Raw genomic sequence first — 27931 nt, 5'->3', positions numbered from 1 at the left:
TCATTGAAATCAAACAAGTAACAAGTAGACTTAAAGAAGAAATGGATGTGGTGAGCCATGGTTGAACAAAGGTTATTAAACTCGATAAAATTTTGTTAAGGAACTCTCACAAGGAAAGTTATAAAGGAGCTGCCCAAGGAAAATTGGAGCTCTTGGCATTTTCTTAAAATGTTCGATTCTCCCATGCAATTCCATAGTAGAGAAGCGCAATTCGGGAAAACGGATGACGAATTCCTCAAAATTCGGCAGTAGAGAAGCGCATTTTTGGAAAACAGGAGACTATGTTAGCAATTCGCCTCACCCAAATCTTCACGTGGTCATGATGCCCATTAAGAACGGTGTTGTTCTTTTAACCATAATACTCGATTATCCATACACAAATTTGATCTCTCAACTTCGAGTTTTATTGATAGCATAGATGAGTTAGGTACCCTCAATGATCGGAAACCTGACTCAAGGTCATAACCGACCCAAGCCAAATTGTTGCTTTTGGAATCAAACAACTTAAAAGCTACAACTTTCTTCCCCTTCCTATTTTCAATCTTAGGAGCAAATCCTGTTATTAGGGTATGGCCATTGATGAGTTACCTTTCAAGAGCGCGCACGTGCTTAACTAGGAAAAGGAAATCCTCTAAACCTGAAAATCACATAACTGAGAAAAATGGGAAGATATTATCCATAATCAACCAAGATAGATCACTCACTATTCCACATTCAAGATACATATTGAACCATAGAACTAATAAACATGATAGAAAATAACAAAAACGTTGCTTGCCTGACCACATCAGTCGGCCACCCGCCTGTTGTAGCCCTACTATTTTTGGACCAAGTATCAAGGATGATAAAAAGGAAACAAAAAAAGGCTGCCGAGTCGTTGTTCGACGAGTTTTAAGGTTCCTAGCTCAATGATCTTGTTACATCAATACATATATGAACTTTAAAATCAGAAATTGAACTAAAAAAGATATCTGCAAAGATAAAATATAGATAGCATGCAAACTAACTTAAGGTTATATTTCTCCAACTTGTACATCATCACAGTAACAAAAAAAAAGAGACAGGCAACTTAAAAGAGAAATTTCAAGTTGATGATCTAACTTAAATTATCATCTAATAAACACAAGAACAACAGAGAGAAATAAAAGTCTAAGCATTACCCGCCGCCTTATTTTGATCCCCCGGAACTGAAAGTATCGGAAAGTTTCCCAAATTCCCGAGTATTTCATCAAGTCCTTCGAAAAATCCAATTCCAGCAATAGGATCTTCAGTTCCAGTAGTAGCTTCTTGAACTCCACTTACCGAATTCGGATCATCATAATCACCTCTAACATCTTCATTCAAATCTACTATCTCTGATTCACTAGCGAATTTTCCTTGTCGTTTCGCTTGTGTTTTTACCACAGCCTTCTTTGTCGGTTTCTGAGTATTATTCTGATTATTGAACAAACCAGAACCATCTTGCTGAAAAGTTTCATTACTAGTAACCCTAGTCGATCTCGGAGCTACAGATTTCCTAGCCGTCTTCTTAATCACAGGAGTTCTACTCAAAGTTTCAACATTTTTTCCTTTCTTTCTACTTCCAGTTTCAGTTTGATCCCAACTCCCATCAGAATCATTACCATTGTCATTCTCATTCTGATCATCACCACCACCACCACCATTATCTTTATCCGGAAATCCAAGATTAGGGTTTTGAAAAGGAGGAGGAGGAGGAGGAGGTTGAGAATTGACAGGATTCATAGCTGAAAAAGGAGTCCAATTTGGGTAACCAGTTTTTTGACCAGCAACTAAACTAGGAACTTGAAACCCTAATGGGAAAAACGCCCAACAACAATAATAAGCTTCTTGACCAGGAACAACCGGTGGAGGAGTCGGAATAACAGCAGCATGAAAAGCTCTTCTACAATTTTGACATCTTAAACAACAATCTTCATAAACCCTAGGATACTCATACAGATTATAACAGTAAGGACAAGTTGTCCAAAAACTAGTCATTTTAGTAGCAGTCCGAGTTTGTGACCTAGTCGGAACCCTAGACTGAGTCTCATTTCTAGGTTGAGAAATCGGTTGAGTAATTGGTTGTTGTTCTTCTGTTCCTTTTCCAGGTTTTCTTTTCTCTCTAGAACTCCGCCTGACCGGAGTATCTTGTTGCGGCTGATGAGGTGGTGGTGGTGGTGGTGGTGTGGATTGGGGGTGGTTATTTAAGGAAACAGGATCAAATTTCAAGAAAAGATTGAGTTCATTATCATAAAGAGATTTTTTAGAAGGATCTGAAAGAACAGACCAAGCATCAGAAACAAGTTTAAAAGCATTATCAGCAAAAGGAGATCTGTTTTTATCAGGATGTAAAAGTAAAGCAAATTTCTTAAATTGACGTTTAATTAGTTCAAAATCATCAGATCTATTCTGATCAATTTGTAAGATAGCATACCAGTCCATATGATTATTGATTCTTTTTTCAGCAGATAAAAGAACATCAGCAACAGCTAAGATTTGATCAACACCATCAAGAATTGGATCTGATTCTTGTGCTCTTACAGCAAATTTCTTACTTCCTATTAAATCACGTGCCATTAATAACCTTTCTGCTACTTCTAACCATCTTTGAGCTTCTACTTTCTTTGTTGATCCTTCCATTTCCTCCCTCTCTCTCTCTCTCTCTCTCTCTCTCTCTCTCTCTGTTCCTCTCAAATATTTCAGATTGATAACCTTGGTTGAATTAGAGAGAGAGAAAAAGGAGTTTAGAGTGAGAAATCCGACAAGAGAGAGAGAGAAATGTTTTGTTGGACGAAATTAGGGAGAAATATATCTTGAATGACAATGAATTTATAGTAAGGAAATCCATAATTTGGAGGGTATTTTCGTCTTTACTTCAGGTACTTATTGATTATCGAATTCAGTTTTGTACACCCATTTTAAGAGTGGGTTCTCAAGTTCATGTAACATAGGGGAAAGTACCGTAACCACGTGCGGTGTTGATGTTTTTGAGTCCGTTAGATTGACCGTACTTCTGTCTTTTTTGGGTTAATTTTTTTTTAGTCCTTAATTTGTGACTAATTCACTATTTTGGTCCCACAAGTGTTCGTTTTGGTCACTAATAGTTAAGAAAAATTCAAATTTTGACAGAAATGTCCTTGGAGACCAAAACAAAATTAATTTTCAAGAAATTACAAACATTATCTCTCTCTACCTCGCCATTTATTCCGACGGATGTCGTTGGCTGTCACATTTTCTGACGCCCTCCAAACAAAAAGGGAAAAAAATTCTTCACGTTTTTCTCTCTTCTTCTCCCAACTGTGCTAAACTAATCAAATTTGCGTGAATGAAAGCCTTTTTGTAACGTAGCAATATTGGTCGTTTAGTGTTTTGATTAACGTTGTTGGTCCTAATCAACGACCCAAAACAAAAGAGATAAAGAAAGTTATAATTAACTACGATTGTACATTACGTGGAGAAGGAAGCACTCATTATTGCTCATTTAAGTAGAAAATACATGAATATTATAGGAAAAGTTGGTAAGAAAATCTCTATTAATTTTTTGTTTTGGTAAAAAATATTACTTAATTTTTCCTGGTCTTTAACTCCCCAAGTATTTTGGTAATTTGGAATTGTTTGCATATGAGTTACAACCTACAAAAGTATTACAACTGGTTGCAAAAAGGTTGAAAAACTATTGGGTTATAACTTGTCCTTTTAACTTAAAAAAACTCTAAATTGTGTCATCCCCCTAATTTCCATATCAGATACGCGAATAAATTAATGGGCTAGGAATAACGACCAAATGAAAGGACTACCATAATTATCATGATAAATATGTACTAATATTATATCTCCTAAATACGTCTATTAAATACGTGAATGCATAATATCTTCATGATTAACGACAAAACGTAGATATAACCTGTGTCTACAGGTCAGGAACAATAGTTCATAGTCATAGCAAAACCTTTTTTCTGTGCTACCTACCCAGATGGTAAATGGGTTGAATTTGGTTGATGCTTTTTTTTTGTGCTACATACCTAGACGGTCATGATTAACAACATTCCATGTGGCTTTCAACCAAAAGAAAAAAATAAAACATTCATCTTCTTTCTTTAAATCTTCATCTTCAACTTGTTCCTGCAAAAATTACCCACATATATTATATGAGAATTTTGTTTTTGGAAATGGGTGTTGTTAAACCTTTTCTTCTTTTCTAAAAAACAAATTCAATTTTCATGAAAAATGTCCTTGAAAAAATGATTTTGTAGAAAAGAAAACCTCTTAGCTCTTATTATTTTCTTAATCATTGTCATTTACTTCAACTTTTGACTTGTCTTATTCATCTTCAATTCATCAGCACAAAGTTTAGGAATTTTTCAACAAAAAAGTTGGAAATTTGATTTTTTTTTTTTTTTTTTAAGAAATTTCGTAGTAAGTAAATTTTGAGAGATTTGAAGAATCAACAATTTTTTGTTTAAGAACTGTATTTTTTGTTATATTCTACCTCTTTTAATGATTTGTTACAGAAGAAAATCATCGTCCACTTTAAGAACGTGGACAAAATTGTGACTATAAATCTCAGTTCTTTCTCTCTCAACCACCAAGTAAAAAGCTCACTAGGTGGACTGTGGTGCAACCTGGAGAAACAAGGAGGTGATCAACTAGGCCCACTGTGACGCATCCTGGGGAAACAGCAAGAACTCACATCAAAGAGATTGGTGAGTCGACCCCTTCCCCAACCTTGCACTCGGCTCGCCTAGGCAACACCTCAGCGCGCCTTCAACAACATAGCTAAAGATGTTACGCTACCATTATATTTTTGGGTTGAGTTTGAAGCATATCTGATGTAACACAGACCTAAATACGAGTTACATTGTCCTCGATTTACTTCTACATGGGACAGAATTTTCTCATGCCACTATGAGGTACAAACTGGTTGAGAACATTGAAAATCGTATAGTATCAAGGATTAAAATGTGTTCACCAAATTAACTTATATAAGATTGAACTAGAACTAAGATAAACGCTACATACAAATTTTCATGAATTACTCCATCCTAGAAAAGATTTTATGATATTAAGTTTTAGTTTGTCACACAAATAAGATAAATAGTACGAATTTTATCAAATAAAGAGAAAGAAGGGCAGCTCCGGCATTACCCGTCTAAGTATTTGGCTAAATGCAGCTTTAACATGTATACTTTCTATAACTGACACAAACTAGATTCTTTCTATGACAAAGTAAACAAAACAATTATGAAACTGAAGTTTGGAACTCACCTTTGAATTTTACACTTAAGGAAAGCGGATAGAGAAGTCGGTACCTCTGGTAGAGACATTGAAGCTACTGAACTCGTCAAAGTCAGAATCGGAATCCATGTCTCTGTTACCCCACTCCCCTGGGGAGCTCTCATCTTGCCCACTGTTGGTTAAAGGAACCCTCAGTTCATTTATAGGAACTGGTAATGGATCTTCATTGAAGTAAGGATCCTGCAAAAGTTCCATTGGTGTGGCTCTGCTTGCTGGATTGTAACAGACGAGTTTTTGAACAAGTTGGATTTCATCAGGGGAACGATTTGGAAGACATACTTGAATACCCAATGGAGTTTTATTATCATTGAAAAAGATTTTCCCGTAATCAGGAAGTTTCGCACAGCCAGGCCAGGTTTCCTCGTTCAAATTACCTAGCACATTGATGATCTTGCTAAGCTGATCGATATCAGATGTTCCTGGGAAAAGAGGTTCTAAACTTAAAAGTTCTGCAAAGATGCACCCTAATGACCATAAATCGATTTCTTGACCATAATCAACCGATCCGTATAATAGCTCAGGTGCTTTAAACCAACGAGTACCAACACAGGAGGTAAGATCACCAGATCGATCTTGTTCGCGTTCTTCGATCTCGTGGGTGTAAGAACTCCTCAAAGGATCATCTCCAATATCACTTGCTGTACATGTAGCGAGACATGAAGTGTTTCCATCATGAACATTAGACTCCTTGTCAGTTTCATCTACAGGATCCGTAGCTTTTATATGATCTAATTCTCGCAAATAATCTTCTTTACTGATTGTCTCCTGCTCTTCATTTCCAGAAGGTTCTGGAAATGAAACTTCCATATCCGAAAGAGCTACAGTTTGTTGGAGATTCAATTCTTGAGTTGGTGAACTGCCCACCGGAGGATTGTTGCTCTCAGCATCAAGTTCTAGAAGGATCCTCGACTGGAAAAGGTTGACGACAATTAATAACAAACTTCCTTACTAGATAATATACAACAAACCTTGTACATATTTAGGCTATGGGATTTTTTTCTATATAAAGACACAATTGTAGAAAATTAAGGAGATAAGAACGTATTCTCGAGAGAAAAGGGTAGTTATCATCAATTGTTCAAACGGAATAACTACAAATATGGAAAATTTAACTCTGATTAGAGAAGCAGGTAATGCATGGAGGCGAATGAATGACGGTTCAATTGTAAGGCTGTAAAAAAATGGGTTCAGTAACCTAATCCCAGTTGCTTTCAGTAGTTCAATGCCTACTGTTGGGTAGAAACTGACTACCTAATGTGCGGGTGAGTATGGTGTGTGGATTTTTTTACTAGTTTCAAATTCCCACTGTCGATTTGATAAAGGGAACTGTCTTGCAGTCAACTCATTAAGAAACTAGGTCAGGCTATCATAATGAGAAGTGTTATTTTCTATTAGATATTTAACCAAATATGTTCCAGTAGATCCCGTCACTACAGGTAAACACCCTTCGCGCAGATAAAGGTAAACCTAAAGGAGCAGGCTCTGAGTGCCATAAGATGAAGGTATATGTCATTTGATCTTACATAAGCTGTCAATAAGCATGAATGAAAAGGTCAGAATCTGAAATTACTGGTACACAACTAAGTCATTAGTAGTACCAAGAGTCCATTGATCCTTTAAGTACATAAGAAACATTATAAGGTAGGGGGATACACGTGCGTGAAAGCATATTTTATGCTCGTGAAGCTTACTGAAGACGTTTCTCATGAGTCATGAGTCTCATGACAACTCAGTGGCATTCTTGCCTTGCTTATATGTTTATAAGAGGGGACACTCATGTCTCAGAAGCTGATAGTGGTTCATTTCTTGCTGTGTCGAACCGTGGCTAAAGAACAAATATTTGGACCATGGCCCGCCCCATAGGCATTGCATTTTCAAAAGTATCGATGCATAAACCAACAATTATACTATTACCTACTCCAGGAAAAATCTCTAAAGAAAGTATTGATGCACCTTTGCGTAAGGTACATTAACCCGACTGTTTGCAATATTCTGAAAGACTGAAACTCAGATAGTTGTTCTTGTTAAGTTGTTAGGGATTTTAGATGTTCAACCACACCTCATAAAGCATACATAGGAAGTAATAATCAGATTGCATCTCAAAATGCAGTGCATTGAAACAAATAGTTCAGTTAGGAAGAAACTCAGCATAAATGTCAAACAAATTGTAGTACCTGCCCGAAATCTGCCAATTTGAGAAAACCATCCTCTGAAATCAAAAGATTCGCAGGCTTCAGATCTCGATGAACAAGCGAACTCCTATGGCAAGCATCAATACCGAGCAATATCTGAATCATCCACCTCTTAATCTCGCCTACAGAGAGTCCATCCTGCCAATTTTTCTTAGCTTCTTTGATAACCGATGCAAGATCAGTCCTCAGGAATTCAAGCACAAGAACAGCATCCTCATCTTCCTGCCAAAAGTACTCAAACATGGTAATTACGTTTGGTGAATTTTGGAGAATTTGAAGTGCTTCAATCTCTCTAGAAGCACTCTGGTAGTCATGAATCTCTTTAAGAGCTACAATGAGATTGTCAGAGAGCCGACGAGCTCTGTAGACATCTGAGTAAGCCCCATAACCAACTCGTTCTAGGATCTCATAACGCTGAGTTATCTCTGCTCGGCTGTAGATACTCCAACTTCCAGAATGAGCCGCCATGGATAATACTCTGAAATTTGTTCAGGAATTCAGGGATAAATTTCTATAACGAAAAGTCACTCTATGTAGGTTTCTACCTATGATGCATGTAATACATGTAAACGTGTTATTTAAAGGTAATTTCAAGTGATAACAATACATTCTTAAGTAACAACTATAATTCATAAATCATAATCATCAATGGATTGAAACCTTTAATTTGTAATTTCTAACCTTCAAGTGGTCTCCAAACAAAAACTTAAAAAGGAGGAATTTCATCAAACAGTTGGTCTACAAACCTACAACCTAAACCATCTCTAAAATTCTCAAAGAGATTCATCAATTTCTTGATGAATTTCTTAAAAGGGAAAGCAAAATTATATCTTAAAACCTGAAGAACAAGGATCAATAACCTCTATCAATCAAAACATTCAGATTTTAGAATCTTCTACAAATGGAATTGGTTAGAATCAAATCAAGTACTCACAAGAAATCTGAGTATCCCCGACGTTAAAGTATTCGAAAATTGAAAGTTCAACCAACCAAATCCTTGAGAGAGAAAGTGAAGATTTATAGGAGGATATATCACTAGTTTCTGTCAAGTGTGAAGACTGACTGACTATACCCTGGGTGTATTCATAATTTTCTTAAAAGAATAAGGGTGATTTGGGTATTTTACCTGCTATAATTTTTCTTTTCTTTTTTTCGATTCGGGGACGGGAAAGAAAGGGGTAGTTTCTAGCTCAACAAAAAAATTCGAGACCAGCAACGGGTTTGTCTTTAGACTTTAATCTCCACTTTCTCTCTCAAGGATTTGTGACGAGGGTTTCCCTTTGCAATTTTTCTCTCTCTAGGATTCGGTTGGTTTGGTTCTAACCACAGTAAAGGCCACTCACCAGAACCAACTGTTTAATTAATTAATTAATTTTTGTATATAACCTGTTTGATGAAATGCATGAGAGAAGATTATATGTGAAGATTTTGGTTGTGTTATAGTTTCTGTACTATCTTGGTAGATTATTTGGATATGGCAAGTGAAGATGAAGTAGTGAAGAACACCCAGGTAGTGGAAGCTAGGGCTAGAAATATTAGTCATAATGTCCGGTGCACAGAATGTGGGAGTCAATCCATTGAAGACTCACAAGCAGATGTAGCTATTCTTCTTAGGAAGGTATTCATCTTTTTCCCGAAACTAAAATGCTTGTCAAGATAAACTAATCATGAATCTTATTGTGGAATGCTTTTCGATTTATTAAAAAATTATGTTATAGATTCAAATTACACGTCTAAATAACTTGACTATGTAACATAAACACCGGTACGGTTATAGACTTATAGTAAGCCACCCTAGGTACAAAATGTTGGACATCGACATTGTCGCGTTCACACAAAATGTCCTCACAGTAATCTAGCATTATCCTTTCTGAAGTGTCTCACGGTGGTGCGCATTGCTCCAGTGATTCATCCTCATCAATAGCTCTTTTTTCTTGTTCGTGCCTGTCTAAGGCATAGTCAAACTTGCAGTCCAATTACAAAATTAAGGATCTATACAGAATTTGTGTCATGAATTTCGTATTTATAAACTGGATTTGATCTTTTCACCTTTTCTTATTCAATTTTGAAACACCTAAGGGTTATAAACAGCACTGAAATCCTTAATTCAAATCTTTCACTTTTTATTTATTGTCGCCTTTCTGTTCCTTTTTTATTTTTTGCTTTTGTACTACTCTATCAGTTGATTCATTTTCTACACTATTGCTTCTTATATCGTCGTAGTTGATTCGTGATGAAATCCGTTCTGGGAAAAGTGACAAAGAGATCTTTAAAAAGCTTGAGAACGATTTTGGAGAAACAGTACTCTATGCTCCACGTTTTGATATGCAGACTGCAGCTATTTGGTTATCACCGGTTAGTTACATAAGCAACTAATATACTGTTATAATATAAACTAGCATTTTACTTTTTAACGTAATTTATCATTCTGGGAATAGTTCCTAGTTGCAGGGGTAGCAGCAGGGGTATGGGCTTATCAAAAGCACAGACAGAAAACTAATGTGCACATAATGGCGCTAAATCTTGTCAGAGGGGTTCCTTTGACGCCTAGAGAGAAAGAGACGATGCTCGATGTTCTTACTCCACCTCCCGCACCAGGAATAAAGAGGTGGTGGGGTTTATTATGATCGACAAAAATGTTACAGTTTTTCTCTCTACTATTAATCGACCTTCTTGAACCATTTTAGATTATATATGGTTATAATTATCAATTAATGAGTTTTGTCATCAATAATTTATGTATTAAACGTTGTAATTATATCGTTTCTTTGAATAAAAACTTGGTATTTTGAGAGAAGATTAATGCCACAGTATAGTTTTTTTTTTTTGATGAGAATCCACAGTATAGTTTTTTTTTTTTTTTTTGTTGAGGGAATCCACAGTATAGTTGAACTCCACAAATTACACATGAATGAATTCAAAGGTTAGTTTTTTTTCGATCCAAGATAATCAGAGTAGGAGCTACCTTTTTATTTTTGGCTCAAATGATGCTTGAGGTGGGAAACTACCCTGACAAATAGTGTTGAGTAAGAGACAATGCAAAGGGAATTGCACTTATCAGTTGTAAGTAATCACTTTTGGTATTATTTACTAGTGTGTATCTTGGTAATAAATGAAATGCTAACTAGGCATATCATTCAACCTTTTTAAATTGAAGTGCTTGTATACTTGACAGATTAATGGCTTTTTTTGCTCGACTTCGTAAATATTATACAAATACAACACATACTCGGTATGGAAATGGAAAAATATGAACCATGTTTAGACAAACGAAACTGTATACATTACAACTGAACTATCTTTAAAAAAAATTACATGGTATAACAAAAGAAAAAGAAAAGCCTTAAGATTAAAATGAAAATCTAAAGCAAAACCAATTCACTCGCTGTTAAGGGTTTGATAGAATTGCTTGCGCCCGAACTGACAGACTACACTAGCTCTGGACTTCCCCAACTCATATAAAGGCTAAAGGCATCTGAACTACTGTCGAACTTCAGATTCATGGCACATAATTCATTTGACGTAAAATTGAAAAGAACAAAATGTTGCTGCTGATATTGTGTTTTGCATCTCGTCTGACTGCATGTGCCCTGCCAGAGAAACATATATATAACGAAATTAACGTATAAGAACATCCGTTTATGACTTTTGGAGCTCTACTGAAAAAGAATCGCAATTTAATGGCTTCGGGCTCAAACATCATGATTTGAACCTGAACTAACCTATCATATATTCTTACAGGATATAATACTATTCTTCCACGTCCACCTGCATCACGCGAAGATCTACGACCATTGTTTCAGGATCAAATGTTACAAATTTACTCGAGCTCGTTAAACTGCAACCTTTTGACTGTCTTTTTAGTTCCACGGTTAGGGTTTTACCACAACGGCAGAAACATCGAAACATAAAGGACAACCTTAGACAGTGCCTAGTTGTTTACAAAATCGTTGTCAATCGGCCACCTTGTCCACAATCAATTTCGCATGATTAACAAAACGTAATTTCCTAGCGAAGGCTTAGTATTGCTTCGAGATTTTACTAAAGTACTTCTACCATCATCATTCTAAGCATCCCTTGAGTTGCTCTCTGAAATCTGCTTTCTAAAAGCCACTTTTTTTCTTTTACCGGACTTTGAACTGAAAAATTATGAATAGAAGTACTTTTATCTATCAAATAGCAATTCCAAACTAGGCTTTTGAATATCAAGAGGTAGGTAGGAAGATCATTTGCTTACCACTATTCGTCTTTAATTGAGGTATTATCACGGAATCGAATGATTCTATTTATGAAAGCTCTCTCCTTGCGATATCTACTTACACAAAAACGAAAATGATCAGTATGTCGTCTTTCAATTGCATTTAACAATAGAAGCATATATAAGATATGATGATGATGAACGTCAATCACAAAATAGTATATACATAAGTGATATGAAAATACTTACATCACGAAGGCAGATAAGCAGAAGCATGCTAATCCAATAAAAAGGTGAATAAACACAGTCGACCAGAAATTCTCCTGATCTAAAAATATTCTTTCAGAAACGAGAGTAACAGCACCCGATAGAAGCAAAACCATCCAACCGGACGGCAAGCAGGAGTTGAACTCAAATGTGGCTGAAGAATCCTGTTGAAAAGGGAAACATAACTAAATAAAAACCTTCAACTGATTATCCAACATACTGTGGGCAAGAAACTAAGATTGTGTCAACTCTTACCTGAAAATAATGCCTGATGAACACCACTGAGTAAATAATTCTGAAGGTCATATCTTTTGTGTAGTCAAGAAAGAGAGACAAATGATTCAAGCCATTGTTAGAGGACTTTCTAAATAAAAAAGTTCAGCCCCAGCCTGAAGCCTGACTGCAGACCGTGATGATCTAAGGATTCTCGAGCATAGATAGTCCCTTCAAGAGTCGAGATAAATAAAAAAAGATACACCATTAAATTGCGAGCTGCATCAGTACCCGGGCTGGGGACGGGCTCAATAGAATACATGATTTCGGAAAAATGATGAAAAATTAAAAGTTCAAACTGTAGATATAAAAATGTGGGCAGCAACCCGTCCTTTATCCACAGAGTTTCCTGTTTTTGAATAGGATATTATTATAATTGGTGAAATTCATGGTGAGTGTCCAAATAGGGGTTTCGAACTGGAAGAATCGACCAAGTATACTATCAACTTAACAAATCAATTAGGACATCTTCCAAGACTCTAAAACAAAGTCTAAAGCTAGTAGCTCGCCTTGGAATCCAGAAATTTTCGCAAATATTCACATCCCATTTATGGATTGGTGATGCTAATTGAATTGCTACTTCGGACTAATTTCTAGTTACCTAACATGAGTTAGGGAATAGGTTGTTATTTTTGTAGATATGTTTAAAGCTACAAATTTCACACCCTGTTTTGTCAAGTCATGTGGGTTTGGTGGCTTGCTGGAAACTACTCCTACAAATACGATAGCACTCAAATAAACAGTACCAAGGCATAAATGAGCTGTCAATACTTGCAAAATTTCCCTGGATACCATGGATAGCAAATTTTATAAAAAAAAACAACTAGCAGAAAAGAGTTTAAGAATTTTCGCTGCCTAAACTTGGTAATAAATGTATTTAGAGTTTCAGACATGGTATGCTATATTGATAGGAGTTTGCTCAATGACAAGTTAAAAATAAATATCAATGCGTGAAAAGGATACTCAATGCATTAGCTAGAATCAAGCCAACTGCACCAGCTGTTTGAATAAACACAACATTTAATACTACATAAATTCCAGAGAATACGAGCAAGGAATCATTTGAGCGCTGGAGTTGATTTTCTGAAGCGACTGCATGTAGAAACGCTTCCGACGTCCCTGACACATTAATTAGATACTAAAACTTTTATTTATACACTATTTAAATTTGAAGTATAAATATATTTTAACATACATTTATATTGTAATATATCATATACATATATGTTATAATATAAATATATTTATAACATGAGCAGTCCTCAAGGAGGAATTGAACTTAACAATTACATTATTAATATATTATAACATATGTGACATGGGAGGGATACTCGTGTGCAATTTTTCTAATAGTGTCTGATATCCAGATTCTCAGATACTCTCGTTAAACACTCAAATAGTCTTCCCAAATACTCTAGTCACTTCCGTGGGCATCATGTTAGATTTTTTTTTTTTGTAATTGCAGAAAATTGTATTAAGAGTAAAGACCATTAAGTGTAACTAGACATTAATGTATATTTGCATTTAACAATGTTGATGCCAAGGGAATTATCACTAACAAAATGTATGAATTGATAACTTAGACCAGAAGACATATGTGAATGGTTTTGTCTGTACACTGGTATATATCCACTCACCATATCCGACACCCAGCACTCAGTGATGGACACAGATATCAATACATTGTCCATGTTACATAAATTAGAACACATTCTCCACCTAGTAGATTTATAACATCCTAATGAAACTTATATAGCCAAAGTTTATGTTAATAACCACTTCGTTCAAAAGCTCAAATCGTCAAAGACAAGAGAAACAATTTATATATATAATAACGTATGGTACTGACAAGAAGTAAGCACTCACTGACAACAGTCCTGCCATTTTTGTTGGCAGAATGCAACAGAATTGGAGAAAAAGAGTTACTAACCATTCATAGCCAAAACAATGATATAAATACAATAGTAACGGAGGACAGCTGGAGCTTCCCCATCACTCCATTTCCTTCCATATAACACTCTAATGAGTACATAAGAATAGCTTGGACCAAAAGCTATAACGACAAAACCTGCATGAAGTACAACCAACATTGAGGAAGAGAAGATAAGGGGTATAAAATGTAGGACAAGTGGAGGCAAATATACCATCCTCGTTTTCACCGATCTTACAACCTCAAATTCTAGAAGAAAGAGAACATACAAACATAGGGCAATTTTGAACTTATTACAAGCACATTTGACAAGAAAATATGCAACTTTTAGAAAGAAAGAACTCAATGTCTCCAACTTCGTGTGCATATTAACAAACAAACCCGAAATACCAACACCAAGACTAAATGCAATTCTAAGTGAAGAAACTATGGGCTATACAACATTACGTACTAGTAAATCCTTGAATTGAGTTCATATAATTGTTAATACAGAAATAAGATGCTTCATGCTCCTGCATGAACAGTCTAAACTACAAAATTATCAAAACATTAACTAATTCCTTTTTACAAGAAGCAATTGGAACATGATTAACATCATAAAAAGTCATTTGCCTGGAAAAACTGGATCAAGGGCCATAAATCTCTTCATTTTGCTTTGAGTAACTGCAAGTTTTTTAGAATCGTCTTGAAAACAGCTATGCATATCCAAATAGCATTAGTTTGGTCAGTTCGCATATAAATGTTGTAAATAATTTACTTAAGATAGCTGAGTCGATAAACAATAAGTAAGGTGGGTGAACATACCAAACAAAACAGCTATGCATATCCAAATAGCATTAGTTTGGTCAGTTCGCATATAAATGTTGTAAATAATTTACTTAAGATAGCTGAGTCGATAAACAATAAGTAAGGTGGGTGAACATACCAATCAGAAGTACAAGCTTGAGGGCCTCCGTAAGAGAATATCTCAACTTGGAAATTCTAGTAGGGTTCTCACCTGTGAAGAAAAAACACGTATTTACACCTTGCAACAGTAAGTTTTTCCATGACATAAGTAATAAAAACATAAAACACAATCTTAAGAGGACAAAGAGATGCCGTCTGGCGTGCCAATTGCAATACGAAAAACATATAAGACCTTATGGACATTTAATGGGACAAGTAACCTAAATGAAAGTGCATCAATAACTTTTCACAAGTGAAACTTAACTATGACCATCTACTTCAACAAATCATATTTTTTTAACATTATTGAACATTAAACTCGACTGAGATATTATTTGCCTTTTGTGAATTAGTAAGCATTATCGATCTAAAAACAACTTCAATTTCTTTTCTTATTTTCTTCTTAAGAGTGTTATGATAGCTGACCGCAAAGATAACGAGAGCATAAATAAAAAGGTGAACTGTGAACATACACCAGTTGCTACTTCTTTCCTGTTTATTTGTAAGATGATATTGAATAGATACTGAAAACACGTGGAAGCCACGTAAATACTTGAGTTTGTATGACACCTATTATGGGAGAGAAAAAGTTTGAAAGTCAATACGTCTTACGCTTCATAAACTACAGCGAGGATGATGTTTACATAAAAAGAAAAACTAAACGAACAACACAAACTACCTCGGTCAAAAACAAGTTAGGGAAAGAAGTCATACCCTAAGAACATGTACAAATCCTTTGAAAAAAAAAAGACAATGTAGTGATAACTAGAGAAGAACTTAAAATCCAAAATGCTGCAAGTACAAAATATAAGGGTAATTACAATTTGGCCCCTGATTTGTAACCAATCGAAAAATGTGGCCCTCATATTTGTCCAACATCTCAATTTGGCCCCCAAGACCATATTTTTGTTAGTCAAACTTAACAGTCAATATTTACTTTTCCTCTCTACCCTTCCAATCTAAAGTGTTATATCCTATCTTTTTCTTCATGGGCGGAAACTAGTTATCGGTAATGACCAATCCGACTATCAACAGGCGACTAATTTTTTAGGGAAAAAAATATTCTTCCAATCTAAATGGCCCTAAAAACAAGAATCACAACCTAATTATGATCCACCGCCTAAAACATATTCTTCCAATCTAAATGGCCCTAAAAACAAAGTTTTAAACTCTATGAGAGAATAAATAGTATGAAAAACCTCAAAATAAGTCATTTCCTGCCTGAGCTTATTGAAAATTCTGGGTTTTCACCAAGATATCAAGAGATCTTGTCACCAAGTATCTTGATTTTACTTCACTTGTTCTTAGTCTTGTGACCCCTTTAATTCTAGACCCATTTAACAGATCTCCACCAAGTTGTACTAGTAATTCTTCAATGATTGCAGCCAATTCATCAGTACCACAAGAAAGGGCATTTGTTGACAAGGGATTCTATTTGCATCCATCACCAATTTACAACTCGAAGAGGTTCAAGTCGCATTTCCAAGAGTTTGGGGTTCGTCACCAGGGTTGATTTGAACCCAAAGGGTGAACGACTATTTGTTTGGGTTGAAACCCAGACGAGAATCCCTTCGTTTCGGTTGATTTGAACTAGATGATAACCCATCATCTGGGGTTCAAAGTCCCGGACGAGGGATTCTCTCATTGCTTCGTCTGGGATGAGAGAGAGGGGGAGAGAAATTAAGAGAAATTAACGAGTGAGAGAGAACTAGAGATGGTGGTGGCCGCGGCGTTGGTTGTTGTCAAAGATGAGAGGGAGGAAAAAAAAAATTTCTCAACAACCAGTCAGCACCAACAAATGGTTTACGGTCATGAAGAAAGAGAGATCATAAGCGTTACACTTGCGATTGAAAGGTAAAAATGGAACTAAATATTGATTGTTATGTTTGACTAACAAAAATATGGTATTGGGGGCGAAATTGAAACGCTAGACAAATATGGGTGCCCAATTTCGTAGTTGGTTAAAAAATGGGGTCCATATTGGAATTAACCCGGAAATAACTTAGAGATCTATAGATACTAACCTGATGAAAACCTCGCAAATGTAGCATACGAACTTTCTTCGAAGGGAAGAAACACCAATCTCACTATTAAACTACCTGAATTTATTTAAGCCGAGGAAAAAGTAAACAGCAGAACATACCCAATACTTAACTTCAAAAGTAATAGTATAGGTCAGGATATCGATTCTAATACTTACCTAATTTATCTACAAGTCCATATACAGCTTGATTATAGGGTGTATCAAACCAAACAAGAATCATTTTTTCTCCTTCTTGCAGGACCAGTTTTCGGATGGACTGGCGGGTAAATAACATACACATATGTGAGAGCTGGCGATCATAATCCATAATGTTTCCCAACCTGTAAAAAGTACATATATGATATATCAGCTAAATAATAATGTTACATATCTCAGCTTGATAATAATGTCAACAATAATCAAAACAAGATAAAACTATGACCTAAAGTTACTATTAAGGAACATTAGTGTCACGTGCCTTTGAGAATATGGAATTACATGTCAAGTTCTTCCAGTATCCAGCTAAAGAAGCAGAAGTTTCTCAAACATCTAACTGTGCAGGTGCTAAACATTAAGTTTTAAAAGGTAGTTATCTAACTCATATTTTACTATTTCCACTATATGCTATGACAGTAGGACATCTGTTTTACATTACACACTAATAGATTATGTAAAGCTTTTAGCCCTTTATTTTCAGTATTTTTAACAAATTACATTGGATATACATTTTCTGAATTTCCGGTACTATAGGGTGCATGCACATGTGAATGAAGATAAAGGTAAGAATTCCACCTGAAGGGGAAAAGATCTGAGCTTCTAATCGTGTGAAAGAGAAGAAAGTAGCTCCAATACCCAAAGAAAATGGAAGCTCCATAAGCACTCTGTGATAATGCAAATACAAGCGCTTTCTCCTGCAAATAACAGATATTGCATTTTTGCAGGGGTACCTTTATACTTCTACTGTATGTGTAGCACTAAATTAATTTAACTTGAAAGGAATACAGAAAAGAGGGATAACAATACTATGGCACAAGTTCCGTGAACACAAGGAAAGCATAAATTCTTTAGTAAATTTAGTAGATAGGAAGACCCATTTTGACATGCTAAGTTCCCGGGAATGTTGAAGCAACTTAGCATGGACACAAAGTACAGGTTAAAGGTCTTCGTGCTGCCAGTACCACATATCTCATACGTGATACAGGAACGCAACAATTTCAGTACTGGGATGCGAGAATGGGCACAAGCACACGCTCGTGCAGCTTTACACAGGTATATATATACATATAATTTTTGGAACAGCAAGATTCCAATCTGGGTCTGGAGACTCTCGTCAGTGGTGAGATACTAATGTTACCACCTATATACAATGGATACTCATGTTGAACGAAGTGGGCTTCACAAACATATATAAATATTTAATGTCTTGGTCATTATCTACTCTGCTTTTACTTGCAATTATTTTGAACCACCTATCATTACATAATAGAAAAATTACACTAGCTCAATGCTTCATGGTGATAACATGTATAAGATGAATACTCTTTTTTTTAATGTTCTTGTCGTCTCTTCAATAGGTATAATCCAATATTTGTATGTAAATCTTATGTGTAACTGCACAGTATCATTTTCGATCCAGAAAATACTACTCAGAGCTAAGCAAATTGTGTATATCTTGACAATAGTTGGTAAAACGTAAACTATTAGTGTGGAAAGAATGAACTAGGGCAACAGATTATAAATCCTGAGGTTTTTTAGGTTGCCATATCTAACACCTGATACTGAAGTTGGATCCACCATAGTAGTGTGCCAGTGGCCACGTCATATCTATCACAACACCATTTTTGTGCAAGTATACCCAAAATGTGCATAAAGATATATATTCCACTTTTACTTATTGAGGTTGCTGCAGCTTGCAAAGATGGTGCACTTTCTCAATATTGTAACACGACAAAACAAGGAATAGCTTGGAACTTATATCTTATACAAGATAGAATGTTGGGAAGTGAACAATGTAGCAACTCTGCCCGATAGACTATCATAGGTGTAGTTATCACCGGAAGAGGATAAAAAGGATGGAGATCAGTAGACAACAAAATTTAATCTGGTAGGGTGTAGTTTGCTACAGGCTACAGCTACCAGATCCTCAACAGTAATTCATCAGAGAGACTATGGCATCGAAGTTTAATCTAGAGAAGATCAAATCCTACCAGAATCAACTTCACGGAGTGCCAGCTTGCCTTCAAAAGTTACCTACACTGGACGAGCTAACGAAGGGGGGCTTTTGGGGCAACAGATACTGCAGGTGTGAGGAAGACCTGAAGTCAGTTTGCTAATCAATTCTATGTTTTCATGAAAGGTTGGGATTACTGTCGAACTCTTTTATTAATACTTGGTGTATTCTGATGACCCTGGAGGACTGCATGGCTTAAAGAGACGGCCTTAGGGTGCCGAAGACAGGGAAACAAGAGTGGAAGCTAATTAGAGTTACAATTACTTGGTGCGTCTGGAAAGACAAACAATGCCATCCTCAAGGAAGAGACCGTATCAGCTGACGACATTATTGAGGCAGCAAAAGAGACGACCTATCACATGAGTAGACGCTATAAGTGAGGACAAGGGGGGGGGGGGGGGGGGGGGGGGGGGGGGGGGGGGGGATGGCACGTAAGGTACTAAATGTCGATCTCGGTCTTTTATAACAACTAACTCAGCACTAACCGAAGTTGGTGTAATTAGGGGGTATATTGTAAAAACTAACTAGAGTCGGTTAAGTCGGGATATTTCGTGAAAAACTATCAGAATGCTTACTAACTAAGGGGTTAGCATCATTTAATATTTATTGATGAGGTAAAATCTGAAAACCAAAAAAGTTGAATAGAAACAGATTAGAGTTGTTACCATATTTGTGTGCTTGACAATGAGAATGTAGGTTGTCATGCAACGTAGAAGTGTGCCCACAGATTCAGCCACCAATCGTAATTTAAGGAGAAGCAAGTTTTGAGAAAGGATATATAAGGGTTCTGCCAATAGCTCCAATATACATGCAAATCCTAACATGAAAACTATATCTCAGCGACCGAAATTTAGATTTAGATAAGTATAAAACGATGACAGGAGAAACATAAAAAGTGATACTTCAATAGCTCTGTAGCAGAAAATTTACGTCTTTAATGAAGACTTTAGAACCCAACTACTTGCATTGAAATTTTGACTTGCATTGCCTCACTCAACTCGGGCAGAGTTGCCTCAGGTTTGCAGCTGGTATAAAACTTCTTTGTCAATGAATCCTCTAATGATTCTCAATCTCCTGCTAGGGTGCAGATGTTTCCCTAGACAGATTTTGGAATGGAAAAATAAGGCTCGGTTGATAGATAACAAAGAAATATCACTAGATGACTAGATCATGTCATTAGTTGCATCTACACAGGCCTTGATAGTCAACCCAATTCCTGGTTTCCTAGAAGCTCCTAACTCAAAATAGAGTCAGGAAGATTTTTTTTAGAGAAAGAAGTGGATGAAGAAGAACAAGAAGGAACATATTGTTTGGGTGAGTTTCAGCTTCAACATATAGCACGGTGTGACCAACAAAGTAGAGTTTCGCAGTTAATCAATTCATTAACTACAATATCCAGCGCAAAGGAAAAGAAATACTTAGATAAATCAATGAAATGTCTGAAGGTACTCAAAGGGCATACCAAGAATCAAAATTGCTTGTGCATATGGATCGTAAATGCTTAACGCTTTCCACCAGAATACAAGTAGACATGCTGAAAATGTCACACATATCCCAATAGGAAATGTTATCCAGGCTACTTTCAACAATTTCGCAGAATTTTCGTCAGCTGAAGCACCATCGCTGCAAAAGAGAATCTTCTTTTTAGGTTTGATATGCTCAGATGGATAAATCTATCGCCAAAAGCATTACAAAATAATTGTCAGGGTACAACAAGATGTAGTTTTCATGAATATAAAATGTTTTTAATTAGAAAATACATGAAGGAACATGATGAGGTACGCCTTTCTAACAAATTTGGTCAATGAGCAAAACTCACTTAGCCATATAAAACACAGGTCTGAACCAATCATTCGTCATCAAAACTTTTTCACAATAAAAACAATATTAGTAAACCATTTTATTTTGAGAAAAAAACTCTTGAGATAAAATTATTTGCTCTCTAAAAGAAACTCTAACAGGAAACTTGGGTCTGAAACGAGAACATGACAACAGTATGAAACGAGAACATGACAACAGCATGAAACGAGAACATGAAAACTTTACACCCTGGAAAAGAATTGAAGCCTTCACCGTCACTCGCCCAGACCCATGCTATCCATTAAATAAAATTCCCGTTTTACTGTATATTTTTTTTTACATTTAAAATAGTCAATACCTATAGTTTATTTAAAACCTACAGTTTCATATTTAAGTTAACCATGAGGAAATTACCCTAGTTGTAAAACTCCTCTTACTTAACAAAAACAGTAAGCATGACAGTACTTGAGCTTAGTATACTACGTGAGCTTCCTTCACAAATTGATTGATAGTGAGGTTTCAGGGAATCAGTGGTAAGCAAGAGAAATCACCATCTGACATCTGCACGTAAGCATGCCCGACGAAATCCTTCCCGACTAAGAAACAATACACATGTGACGAAAAGATGAAACTGCACTGCATAAAGCTGTATTTGAAATGAAAACATTAGAAAACAAAATACTACTTTTCTACATAAGGGCAGAAGACGAGCATTAGTACTGAATGAAGACATCAAATAATTAACAGCTCTTAATTCCATTACTGAATAAAGTGTAAATACGACCATATGAAAATCAATAGCGACCATCACACTTTATTTACAATGGCGTATGATGGTTATACCCGTCCAAAACCAAACAGATGGGTGCTCCATTGCAACCATATCTGTTCTGTTCATTAGTTTAGAGAGATTTTGGAGCAGTACAGACCTATTGTAACTTTCATGTTAATTAAAATATGATCTTGAAGATTCTATTTAACCTTGAATATTAATCCATATAACTATGCTCCTGTCACTAAGTTCCTACCTTGAAGTACATTATTCTAGATATCACTCTTTTTTCTAATTATTGGGCAATATACTAGGCCTTAGTATGTAGTACAGATCTTAAAATCAATACATAAATATGCTATATACAACTAAATATAGTAAATAAACAAAACTCGGAAATTAGTAGATAACCCTAAAATTATAACAAAAAAAAACAGAGACTACAACTATTGCAAATGAATTACCGCATAATCTTTTTCATTGAGGTGTCTCACGATCCATGTATTGAAAATAAATGGAATTCCCCTTGATAAGAACTGAGTAGCTGATCAAAATAACACAACAAAATTTCCAAGAAGAAACATAATGCAGCTGAGTACAGGAAATTTGGGATAACAAATAATAAGTTACATATTAAAGAATACCAAAGTAAACTAACCCATTAGGTACTTAAATGTACGAGCAAAATTATTGCGATCGGCATCTTCCGCGACCAGTTCAGATCTTTTACAGTCCTGCGACATCTCAACCCCTAGAGGAAAATAATCAGAAAAAAATGATGATTGTCAAACGTACAACTGCTACAATACGAGTAATTGGTCGAGCTTAAGAAAGCAAATCACCCGAAGTATTAGTGTTCAGTGATCAAGGGATCCATAATTAACATAACAAAAGTGTTCCACTTCCAGAAAATCCAATTACGAAAACTTATTTAAAACTCCGAATTAGGAAAGGTGTGAGGATTTGGGATCATCTTGTCACAACATTCAGCTAACACGTTAACTTCCTCTCAACCGATCCAACGGCAGTCTAGAACGATTTAGGCTTTTGGATGAAACAGTTCAGTTCAGATTACCCAAATTTGGGGTTTCAATTTAGGGAAGTATTTATTACGAAATGCCTTTTCTTGTTAAAGGCAATGTAAGTTTCAGCGAAGACTTGGTCAAAACGAGTTGACCTAGCATGGTTGAAGGCAATCTCCTTAAGCCTTCAACTTCGTGGGTGTTTATCACCCATTTCTTCTATTTCTCTCAAAACCATCTCAAACCCCAAATCTCCCAAAACCAAATCCCTAAACATCATATTCAGCTCACTGGAATCATTAAGGTTTACGAAGTGCATTCTCTGTAAACCCCCATGGAGAGTTCTAAAAAATTTATGGTAATGTCAAATTGTCTACCAAATCAATTTTTTTACATGATTCAGACTCCAAATAGATACATGAACATTCCCCAACAGGCCAAGACATTGTTATATGACTGATGAAATATATTGTAGGTTATTTGAAGAAAAAAGAATTGGATCACGAGTTTGAATTCGGTCCGGTTCCACCTATCATGCAAGCAGAATTCGATCGAAACATACTGAATTTTGGAGAAAATTAGTTGTTGCCCACCGATTTCAACTCCAACAAGCTGAATAATCTAGCGGAGTTGGAATCAGTGAGGTCGAGCAAATTTCTTGGAGAAAATTGATTTTTTTTCACCGATTTCAACTGCAAGAAGATGCATAAAATCTCTCTTCAAACAGCTCAAAACTTCCCATTCAAAGTTTTCACACGATTCTCTCTCTCTCTTCGAAGTTTAAACAACACAACAAAATCTCCACTACTATTCTTCTCGAAATTTAATTTAATTATAATTATCATTGTTACTGTATCTTTAGATTCTTTACTACTCTCGCATAAAAAGAGAAAATTATAGCATCTCCAACTAAAAACTCCAAAAAAACTTTACTCGTCTTATGTGTCAAGTCTCAATTGAGAATCTCTTTCGTAAATGACACTTTTGAGATCTTCCAATTTTTGTATGTCTCCAATGCAAATCTCTAAAATTGTTTTATTTACTTATGTGACATGGTCATTTTTATAAGGAAATATTTAGTATTTTGAAGATACATGAAAACTTGATTCTATGGTCTAAATTTTAAAAATGATGAGTTGGACAATTAGAGATATCTCAAGAGAACACTCTTGAAATGGAGTGTTTCACCTATTTTGAATATTATTTGGACTCAAATAGCTTATACCCCTTAGAGATTATACACTTCGAACCTTTATAACATGTTTTTTGTAGGAGGGAAAACATGATTGGTTGAAGACCTACATCACCAATGACGACTTGACTCTTGAGAACTATCTTGAAGAAATGATCGGCCTGACAACATTTTGAGACAGTCACCAATCTCCACAATTCCTCTTCAACATAGAGAAATTTTAGGGTTTTCTTTGTAGTGTTTTAAGTAGGGGTGGGTCAGGATTTCAACTTAGACGAGAATAAGCTTCAACGTCACGGTAGCCAATTTTTTAAACGAAAAGTCACTCTTAGTAGGTTTCTACCTACGATGAATGTAATACTTGTAAAAGTGTTATTTAAAGGTAATTTCTAGTGATAACATTACATTCTTAAGTAAGAATCATAATTCATAAATCATAATCATCAATCGACAAACGAACATTTGACTAGTTAACAAAATTTGAACTTATTTAAGATTCATAACTTACAACAAAGTAAGAGTCATAATTCATAAATCATCAATGGACAAGACTATTAACAAAATTTGAACTTATCTAAGATTCATAACTTATAAGAATGTAGAAATCATAGTTCATAAATCATAATCATTAATCAACTAAATCATTAATTTGCAATTTCTAACCTGCTAGTGGTCTGCAAACAAAAACTTAAAAGGGGAATTTCATCAAACAGTTGGGCTACAACCTAAACCATCTATACAATTCTCAAAGAGACTCATCAATTTCATGATGAAATTCTTAAAAGGGAAAGCAAAATTAAATCTAAAACCTGAAGAATAAGGATCAATAATCTCTATGAGTCAAACATTCAGATTTTAGAATCTTTTACACATGGAATTGGTTTGAACAAATCAAGTATTAATTACTCACCAGAAATCTAAGTATCCCCAAACGTTGGAGTTTTCCAAAATTGAAAGTTGAACCAACCGAATCCTTGAGAGAGAAAGTGAAGATTTAGAATAAAACACTAGTTGCTCGGCAGCTCGGCTCCTTTAGCAACTCTCTCTTAATAAGCTACATGGGCTTAGCGATTTTAGAGCTTTGTTGACAAGGATGGGTTCGGTAATGTTATCTCTAGTGCCCATGTTCATTTCGACCCCGTCTATAGCTAAGGGAGTAAGACCCAATAGGTTGACATAACTTTAGACCCAATAGATACTATAAGATTGGAAGTTCTGCATGATATCATATGTAATGTTATAAGCATCTGCATATACAAATTTAGATCCAACAAGATTTGAGTTCAGCTCAATCACGCGAATCTTCACTTTGTTGTTGAATGATGCAACTAATTGATTTGGAAAGGCGACACACGCCCAAATCAAATAATATTAGTAATTCAGATTTTGTCCGATGGGTGGATCAAGTTGAAGATCTGTATAGTCACTCACCTACCATTTTCGCGGGTAATTTTTACACACACCCTTTTTTACATAAAGAGCAAAGTCTCACAGTCTCACCTTCGATCCAAATCTTGTGCTCCTCTTCATGAAATGGTTACTTTCATGTCTGACTGAGGCTATAACCCGTGTCCACCCGACGTAGATAGTTCTAAAATCTCAACCGTTAGAGATAAGTTTAGAGGTGTAATCCTAGTCACTGAGGATAAATTTCGGAGGTAAATATCAACTAATGTGGATAAGTTTGGGAGATGTAATATCAACATTTGGAGATAAATTTTGGGAGGTGTAATCTTAGTCATTGAATATAAGGGTTATGTGGCACATCTCACCTGCGCGAGGATTGGTAAGGACGCATCACATGTTACTACATGAATTTTAGGACAGTATATCTATCACTCGCTTATCAAGAAACAAGAGTTGCATTCTAAGAGCATATTGGATGCAACTCAATCTTCCAAACTTTTTTCTTCTCAACCCCTCTCTCCATCTCTTCGTCCTCTCCACCGTTCTCTTTTTTCCATATGAACTTCCTCATCTCCTCAGGTCAGAATCTCTTGCTTTTTTTTCTCTCTGAGCGTCATGGTCACAGATGTATGCAGAAATTGGTCTGATACCTTAATATCCCGAAATATATGAGGTACCAGCATGCCTCGATATTCCCAACCTAAACCTTAATTTGATCTGAAATTCTGGACATAGAAATCTCTAGAAAACTAAATAATATGGACCAAAAAGTCTATTGGAAGGTAACTTTCTACAAGATTGGCAATAAAATCTATCAGATACAAATATATGCAACACAAGAAAACTTATCCTTTTTACGACTATATACAAAAGCGTGGTTCAATTAAGCCGACAAATCATCGCCACATCATCTCAGTCGCTCATTGCACTCAGCCAACCACACCCATAAAGGCAACAAGTTCGCCCTATTTAAGGTCATCGAAGGTTTGATCTCTTAAATTCAAACTTTTCATTCAATTCTTTTTACTACAAGAAACCTTACTACTTGCGCATCGGAGAGGTTTCCACGTTTTTAGCAAGTTTTGTCCCAGAATTACAAGAAATTGTTCAACATTTGGTTCAGCGGGTCTTCACATCCTAAATGATAACCTAAAGCCAAATTTAGACATCATCAGACGAGTTGTCCACAACATTTTGCACAACTTTATACAACAACAAGATGTTAGAGAATAGATCGGGGGCTTGGGAATCAGGTCTAGTGTAAAGAAAAAACATTGAAAAATTACTGGATGGACAAAATCTGATAGTAAGACATGAGCGAAGTGAAGAAGCAATACAAAGGAAAGAAGAGTCCTACTTCAAAGAAAACTAGCTTCATAACAACCTACGGCTTGACCCTAAGTTTTTAAGACCTAGTCATCAGGGATGGGAATGATCAACTCGAACTGCCCGAGGATGCAGAGCTTAGCTCGTAGTTCGTTGATGAAATTTTATGGATGAAGAGTCGTGTGAAGATCGACAGTGTGAAATAAATGAAAAAGCTTCTAACCCTGGTAAAAGAAGAGCGCTTCGGTTACTAGACATAAATTATAGCTAGAAGGTTTAAGGACTAAAAGGTTAGATCTAAGATTCAAAAATGTAGCGAGGGAGATACGAGAGAGAAAATGAAAAAATTTGTGAAGTTCTCAGAAGCGTGAAATCATATATATACCAGATTACCGAACCAGTTAAAATGGCCTTCGATTTACAATTCTTGTAATAATAGATTCCCTTCCTTCTAATTGACTAGTAATTCTCAATACATGAGGATAAAGGAGCTCCGTTATTGAAAACATCAAAGAAATTTATTTTTAAATGCAAGGGCTAAATACCCAATTCAAAGAATCAAGTGGCGTTAAACCCTAGGGACCGAGTCTTTCATTATAGAGTTAATTCTTATATGGCCCCCTACTTTGTGACCAGCTTCCTTTATGGTCCCCTTTTTTTCGTAAATTCAAATATGGCCCCCTATTTTCAGATAAATGTCATTACTACCCTTCTTAATTCTAAATTTAAAACAATAAAAAAAAATTATTTCCACCTCACCCCTCTCCCTCTCCACCTCATCTATCCCTACACCTCTCTCTCTCTCTCCTACTCACCCCTTTCTTCTCTGGCAAGGTGGCCGGCCGGAAAATTTTCCGGCCGGCCACCTTCAAACTTAAAAAAAAAAAAAAAAAAAAAAATTCTCTCTCCTCTCTCTCTCTCTAATTTTTTTTTTTTTTTTTTAAATCTCTCCACTCTCTCTCTCTCTAAAACTCCGGCGAAGGAGGTTTCCCTTCGCCGGAGGATCTCACGAACAGAGTTGCTGTTCGTGAACAGTATATCTGTTCACGAACAGATCCT

The 27931-nt window shown here is 35.8% G+C and overlaps 4 protein-coding genes across 10 annotated transcripts; 1 reads left to right on the top strand and 3 right to left on the bottom strand.

Annotated features, from left to right (window-relative positions):
- Positions 1-972: 972 nt before the first annotated feature.
- LOC147551609 (Chaperone DnaJ-domain superfamily protein) lies at positions 973-2769 on the bottom strand. Its single transcript, XM_086665732.1, has one exon. It carries the CDS (start codon positions 2638-2640, stop codon positions 1150-1152), a length of 1491 nt encoding a protein of 496 aa, XP_086521858.1. The 5' UTR covers positions 2641-2769; the 3' UTR covers positions 973-1149.
- A 2253-nt stretch (positions 2770-5022) lies between these two features.
- LOC147551608 (cyclin-dependent kinase F-1-like) lies at positions 5023-8512 on the bottom strand. Of its 2 annotated transcripts, XM_086666873.1 has the most exons (3): positions 8422-8512; positions 7470-7965; positions 5023-6204 (listed from the first exon to the last, which is right to left on the bottom strand). In XM_086666873.1, exons 2-3 carry the CDS (start codon positions 7953-7955, stop codon positions 5281-5283), a joined length of 1410 nt encoding a protein of 469 aa, XP_086522999.1. In that variant the 5' UTR covers positions 7956-7965; positions 8422-8512; the 3' UTR covers positions 5023-5280. The 2 variants fall into 2 exon arrangements, with proteins under 2 accessions (XP_086522999.1, XP_086522998.1); XM_086666872.1 differs by lacking the exon at positions 8422-8512 and having other exon boundaries at positions 7470-8074.
- A 129-nt stretch (positions 8513-8641) lies between these two features.
- On the top strand, positions 8642-10284 carry LOC147551607 (cytochrome c-type biogenesis CcmH-like mitochondrial protein). The gene is made up of 3 exons (XM_086666871.1): positions 8642-9105; positions 9711-9842; positions 9926-10284. Exons 1-3 carry the CDS (start codon positions 8962-8964, stop codon positions 10112-10114), a joined length of 465 nt encoding a protein of 154 aa, XP_086522997.1. The 5' UTR covers positions 8642-8961; the 3' UTR covers positions 10115-10284.
- Positions 10285-10548: 264 nt separating this feature from the next.
- On the bottom strand, positions 10549-25172 carry LOC147551606 (lipid transporter). 6 transcript variants are annotated; one of them, XR_015237127.1, is made up of 17 exons: positions 25050-25172; positions 22584-22676; positions 22390-22469; positions 21705-21799; positions 20816-20976; positions 20019-20170; positions 17916-18034; positions 17301-17464; positions 17125-17199; positions 15081-15152; positions 14156-14293; positions 13189-13344; positions 12208-12260; positions 11935-12116; positions 11725-11799; positions 10744-11626; positions 10549-10577 (listed from the first exon to the last, which is right to left on the bottom strand). XR_015237127.1 is itself a non-coding variant. In XM_086666870.1 (16 exons), exons 2-15 carry the CDS (start codon positions 22666-22668, stop codon positions 11727-11729), a joined length of 1605 nt encoding a protein of 534 aa, XP_086522996.1. In that variant the 5' UTR covers positions 22669-22676; positions 25050-25172; the 3' UTR covers positions 10549-11077; positions 11725-11726. The 6 variants fall into 6 exon arrangements, 1 of the variants encoding a protein (XP_086522996.1); XR_015237126.1 differs by having other exon boundaries at positions 10744-11077; XM_086666870.1 differs by having other exon boundaries at positions 10549-11077.
- Positions 25173-27931: the final 2759 nt, after the last annotated feature.

Source organism: Eschscholzia californica, unplaced genomic scaffold (assembly GCF_041429995.1).
Source record: "Eschscholzia californica isolate CP2 unplaced genomic scaffold, dmEscCali1.0.p SCAF_3, whole genome shotgun sequence".
Taxonomy (NCBI): domain Eukaryota; kingdom Viridiplantae; phylum Streptophyta; class Magnoliopsida; order Ranunculales; family Papaveraceae; genus Eschscholzia; species Eschscholzia californica.
Note: the sequence above shows the minus strand (reverse complement) of the source record. Positions and strands in the feature narration are given on the sequence as shown.

Coding starts and splice junctions, on each gene's coding strand:
- LOC147551609 (XM_086665732.1), bottom strand. CDS start 2,640: ATGGAAGGATCAACAAAGAAAGTAGAAGCTCAAAGATGGTTAGAAGTA.
- LOC147551607 (XM_086666871.1), top strand. CDS start 8,962: ATGGCAAGTGAAGATGAAGTAGTGAAGAACACCCAGGTAGTGGAAGCT. Junction 9,106..9,710: donor TAGCTATTCTTCTTAGGAAG/GTATTCATCTTT, acceptor ATATCGTCGTAG/TTGATTCGTGATGAAATCCG. Junction 9,843..9,925: donor CAGCTATTTGGTTATCACCG/GTTAGTTACATA, acceptor TTCTGGGAATAG/TTCCTAGTTGCAGGGGTAGC.
- LOC147551608 (XM_086666873.1), bottom strand. CDS start 7,955: ATGGCGGCTCATTCTGGAAGTTGGAGTATCTACAGCCGAGCAGAGATA. Junction 6,205..7,469: donor AATTGGCAGATTTCGGGCAG/GTACTACAATTT, acceptor AACCTTTTCCAG/TCGAGGATCCTTCTAGAACT.
- LOC147551606 (XM_086666870.1), bottom strand. CDS start 22,668: ATGTCGCAGGACTGTAAAAGATCTGAACTGGTCGCGGAAGATGCCGAT. Junction 15,153..17,124: donor ATTTGCGAGGTTTTCATCAG/GTTAGTATCTAT, acceptor TTTTCTTCACAG/GTGAGAACCCTACTAGAATT. Junction 11,800..11,934: donor TGCTTATCTGCCTTCGTGAT/GTAAGTATTTTC, acceptor TTGTGTAAGTAG/ATATCGCAAGGAGAGAGCTT.